Source organism: Entelurus aequoreus, linkage group LG21 (assembly GCF_033978785.1).
Source record: "Entelurus aequoreus isolate RoL-2023_Sb linkage group LG21, RoL_Eaeq_v1.1, whole genome shotgun sequence".
Taxonomy (NCBI): Eukaryota; Metazoa; Chordata; class Actinopteri; order Syngnathiformes; family Syngnathidae; genus Entelurus; species Entelurus aequoreus.
Genome location: NC_084751.1, coordinates 44,947,926 through 44,953,683, shown reverse-complemented (window position 1 = coordinate 44,953,683; position 5,758 = coordinate 44,947,926). Strand labels below are relative to the sequence as shown.

Genomic DNA, 5,758 nt, shown 5'->3' with positions numbered 1-5,758 from the left:
CATTTGTATAATAAAATGTTATTTCTTTCTATGCTGATCCTTTTTTTTGTGGCATCGTTAGAGTAGCTCATTAGAACGATCTATAACAGGGGTGTCAAACTGCTTTTCATTGGGGGTCACTTGTAACAGTGAATAATATATACATTTTAAATTGCGTCATGACACAATTATTTATTTTTATATACAATGTAAGAAAAATATGTAGATTTTAGAGTAAAGTTTAGCTGCTGAAATTTGACCATAAAATGTACAATGTTTTTTTTACAATGTAAATGTAAATAGGAAAACAGTACCACTGTGTTACTGTAAAATCTACGGTCGTTTTTATGGTGTTTTACTGTAAACGGGATTGGGGTGGGGGGGTGGCCTGCGGACCTGCAGTGAAGCGGGGTGCGTCAGGATCGGCTTCGAGATTAGTGACAGGTGCGCAGATGACACAGTTGTGAGTGTTTGTCTGATCACCTGTCGCTCTGTTAAAGGCAGGAGAGGAGGTGGTTGATGGTGGAGAACGAGCGAGAGCGAGAGAGACTTTAACGTGGCTGGAAAGCACAAGAAGGACAACTTATTGAAAAATAAAACATTGTTCGCAAAGATGAACACGGCTGTCATGTCCGTCATTGGTGGTCCGGAGAACCCGGAGGAGCAAGACCTCCACAATGGAAAACCAATATTACACACATTTTTGTTTTGTGTTTTTTTTATGGTAACATTCTGGCAACTGAGCTACCGGTAGGGATTATGTTCGATATCGGTTCTCCCGGTTGTTCGATAAGAAAAGAACCGATTCCATGGACTCGAATCCCTTTTTGAGAACCGGTTCCCTATATCGAGGCCACTATAGTAAAGAAAAAGAGTTGGTTCTTTATTCGAATCCCTTCCCATGTACAGGAAATGCCATGTGGGACCTGCAATGTTATGCCCATTTGATTGTAGACTCTTACTGACACCTTGTGGCGATATGAAAATACTACGCGTCATTAGTTTGGGCACTTCCGGGTTGAGACAATTGAGAAGTAGACAAGTTGTGTTAGCTCTTACAAGCCTTGGAAAAGATAAGTCTGTAAGTAAACTGTTTAACTTGTTTATGTAACTCAATATTAAGTTGGAAAGTGTTTAAGTTTGATACTAAGATGTTTATTCAAAAACGATTTTTGTGCAGTGTTTCAATGGATGTTTTGAGGACTTAAAATGGCTGCCAGTTGTGTATTTCCACCATTGAAATAGTTTCAACACTCAGAAGTATTTGTTTGATGATAGTACTGTAGATTTGTGTGAAGCTAATATTTACATATTGTGTATTACATTTCAGTATGTTAATTGAATCACATAGTTTATACATTTGTCATTGTGTGTATTTCAGTTAAAAAAAACAGTCCAGTGCAAGACAAAAGTAAAGATAGGAAAAGACAAAGCAAGATCAACAACAGTAAAGAGCCTGAATGGATTAATCTCCTTTGGATTGTTTGTTAGCTGTCTGCCAAGCTGTGTAACCTCAATACGTAAAGTGCGGGCAGAACAGGCAATATGCAATTATTGCCAGGCTTCGCTCTCATGTAAGGGGGGAAGAATTGTTGATTGATGACTGTGGTGTTCTTAGTGTCATAGTGTGTGTAGTTAGTATGTTCCGATAGCAGCAGAAGTGCACTTTTTGGAGAGCTGTATTATTTTCAGTTTGGTGCCCAAGGGACTGATTTTATTCACTATATTATTATTTATACACCTATAGTGATCACAGAGACAAGTTGTTTTTGTGTTACTGTATATATTTGTTTTTCTGAAAAATCCCACTTAATATACTTTGGGTAACAACAGTCAATATTTATTTTTTTTAGGGGGGTAACAGTCAATATTTGTTTTTCTTTTTTTTTTCTTGTAAAATAAAAGTGAGCTTTTGTTAAACCAAATATTGTGTTTTTTTCCATATACAACAACTTATCTGGATTCGATAAGGAATCGGTTCGATAAGAGGATTCGATAATGGGCTCGAACTCGATAATTTTTTATCAAACATCATCCCTAGCTACCGGTTTTTACTGAAAAATAATTTCGACTTTGCACACTTTGATGGATAAGTTGCTTCAAAATCACGAGTCAAGCAGATATTTAAGTACTTATTTTGGTGTTTGGAATGTGTGATGATATAATATTTGTTGCAATATTAGATCAAGTTTAAAATATATGACATCGCATACAGTACATGTATTTTTTTTCTGTCAAAATAGAAAGTTGACTACGTTTAGAAACAAGTAGACGCTTGGTAATTCCAGGCCTTTGCGGGCCACATAAAATGATATGGCCCCCGGGCCTTGAGTTTGACACAGGTGATCTATAACATGAGTAATATAACAAACATTCCGTCTGACAAATTAGCTTCATGGCATGGCCTCTTAACTTCATGTGAGTGATTATGATTGACGACACCTGTTGACTTCTCTGAGCACATTTTAATAGGACTCATGTGAGGGCAGTCATTAGACTCGGGTACAAACGCCACAATGGGAAAGTCAAAGAAACTCGGCACAGATCGGAAAAAACGAATCATTGACTTGAACAAGTCAGGAAAGTCACTTGGAGCCATTTCAAAGCAGCTTAAAAGGTCCCAAGAGCAACTGTGCAGACAATTTTTCCTAAGTGCATGGCACAGTTTTGTCACTGCCACGATCAGGAAGAAAACGCAAGCTATCACCTGCTGCTGAGAGAAAATTGGTCAGGATGACCATGAGTACAAAAGAGAAGTGTAGGATACTTCTCTTGTTGCCTTATTTGTATTTGACTTTATTAAATGTATTTATATTATCATTTGGTGCAGCCGGGCCGGAGCAGGAAAAAAAGGAAGACAGAGGGGGAAATTGTGGGGACAAGAGGGGGATTAGACAGAGAGACAACAACAACAGCAAACACAACAACAACAATAGAGCAACATCAGCAAATAGGATATGTACAAATATGATGGTAAAAGTGATAGCAAAGAAGCAGTTAGCAAAATAAATAATAATACAGAAATGACAATGAGCATTATTACACTACAAATGGAGCAATACAAATACCAATAGAAACAACACTATTGATAATAACTAATACCAATAATATACCTCTATTATCAACAACAATATGATCCACTTCAAGAAACTCTTCAAACTTAAAGTGTTTACAAAGTACAAAGAAGAAGAAGCATGATAAACATTCTGAATTTATTTCATCCATCCATTAATTTTCAAAATAATCTTACTCATCTCACTTAATGAAATGTAACTTACTTCACCGAGTATTAGTCATTTATTTTTATTGTGATTACCTATGGAGTATAGTGTGAATAAATGGAGAACAGGAAGTGAACAAAAGTTTTAGCAATTGCTATGTAAAAGAAGTAGTTTTCTACTTGTGAGTGTTGATGACACAGCTTTGCAACAGTTGATATTCTAGTTTCAAGCATGTTTTACTCAATATAGCTCATCAAATCTCAGCAACAAGCTGTAATATCTTACTGACATCATTTAGGACAGGGGTCACCAACCTTTTTGAAAGCAAGAGCTACTTCTTGGGTACTGATTAATGCGAAGGGCTACCAGTTTGATACACACTGCTCAATTTACCTTTAACTCTATGTTATTATTAATAATTCATGATATTTACACTTAATTGAACGGTTTAAAAGAGGAGAAAACGTGACAAAAATGACAATTAAATTTTGAAACATAGTTTATCTTCAATTTCGACTCTTTAAAATTCAAAGTTCAACCGAAAAAAAGAAGACAAAAACTAGCTAATTTGAATCTTTTTGAAAAAATTAAAAAAAATAATTTATGGAACATCATTAGTCATATTTCCTGATTAAGATTAATTTTAGAATTTTGATGACATGTTTTAAATAGGTTAAAATCCAATCTGCACTTTGTTAGAATATATAACAAATTGGACCAAGCTATATTTCTAACAAAGACAAATCATTATTTCTTCTAGATTTTCCAGAACAAAAATTTTAAAATAAATTCAAAAGACTTTGAAATAAGATTTAAATTTGATTCTACAGATTTTCTAGATTTGCCAGAATTTTTTTTTGGAATTTTAATCATAATAAGTTTGAAGAAATATTTCACAAATATTCTTCGTCGAAAAAACAGAAGCTAAAATGAAGAATTAAATTAAAATGGATTTATTATTCTTTACAATAAAAAAAATAAAATTTACTTGAACATTGATTTAAATTGCCAGGAAAGAAGATGAAGGAATTTAAAAGGTAAAAAGGTATATGTGTTTAAAAATCCTAAAATCATTTTTAAGGTTGTATTTTTTTTCTAAAATTGTCTTTCTGAAAGTTATAAGAAGCAAAGTAAAAAAAAATGTATGAATGTATTCAAACAAGTGAAGACCAAGTCTTTAAAATATTTTCTTGGATTTTCAAATTCTATTTGAGTTTTGTCTCTCTTAGAATGAAAAATGTCAGGCAAAGCGAGACCAGCTTGCTAGTAAATAAATACAATTTAAAAAATAGAGGCAGCTCACTGGTAAGTGCTGCTATTTGAGCTATTTTTAGAACAGGCCAGCGGGCTACTCATCTGGTTGGTGACCCCTGATTTAGGACCAAAACACTTCAAACAAGTAAAACACTCTAACGTAAAATCTGCTTAGTGAGAAGAATGATCTTATCAGACAGAAAATAAGCAAATATCACCCTTATTTGACATATTTCATCTTACTTAGATTTCACTTTTTGCAGTGTGATGCATCATGTTGTCTGCTTCGCATGTTGGAAATAAACTCAAACTCAAACGTCTATCAGAGTTATAATTCCCACTTTTCATAATAGAAAATAGCTAATGGCCAACGATAAATATATAGCATTTAATACAAACATGGATCTTACACAGGAATCAACACGTGCCTTCAAGTTGTGCTCATACGAGGTTTTTAATGCATGCTTTATTACTATAATTAGTACATAAAACACATGACATCACAATTCCTTCAAGTAGATTCACTAGAAGAGACAAAAGGTTGAGACTTGCCGTCGGATCTAAGTGTCCTTGACTTGCTCCACGTCATCAAGCAGACAGGTGCTGGCTATGGCTCGGGTCACCTGGTAAGGGTCGCAGTTTGCCGCGGGGCGGCGGTCCTCGAAGTAGCCCTTCTTCTCTTGGCCCACCTGGCGAGGAATGCGGACGCTGGCGCCCCGGTTGGCGACGCCGGAGGTGAACTCGTTGATGTTGGCGGTCTCGTGTTGACCTGTGAGACGCCGCATGTTGTCCTGACCGCCGCGTGGGTCATACAGCATGATGTGCTCCTTGTGTCTTCGGCTCAGCCTCTCAATGGCCTTCTCGATGTACCTATCGGTAGAGTGGCCAGAAATTGTACTCAAGTAAGAGTACTGTTACTTTAGAGATGTATTACTGAAGTAAAAGTAAGGAGTAGTCACCCAAATATTCACTTGAGTAAAAGTAAAAAGTATGTTGTGAAAGAAACTACTCAAGTACTGAGTAACTGATGAGTAACCTGTTCGTTTAATGATGACGGCAACAAATAATGCACAAAAACATAAAAATAGCAATGAGCAAATTCAGAGCCAGGAATATCTCTTAAGCAACTAAAACAATATATATTAAATAATAATACAGTAACATAAAAAAAAATGAAGGCAAATTGAGCCACAATAACTTAACAGCATCATAGGCTCAGTAGGCAGATATTACAAAGGAAAATAACAAGTTAGCCTTTACGCAAACCATAAACTGATAGGTGTGGGCTGCACCTGGGAACACAC

At 35.6% G+C, this 5,758-nt stretch overlaps 1 protein-coding gene across 2 annotated transcripts in view; it reads right to left on the bottom strand.

The window, feature by feature from the left end:
- Positions 1-4,874: 4,874 nt before the first annotated feature.
- LOC133639087 (glutamine synthetase-like) overlaps positions 4,875-5,758 on the bottom strand; it is a 20,231-nt gene continuing 19,347 nt past the window's right edge. For both annotated transcript variants that reach the window (XM_062032223.1, XM_062032222.1), the window contains exon 7: positions 4,875-5,324. In XM_062032223.1, the coding sequence (XP_061888207.1) occupies positions 5,015-5,324 (310 nt within the window). In that variant the 3' untranslated portion in view covers positions 4,875-5,014. The remainder of the gene's footprint in view (positions 5,325-5,758) is intronic.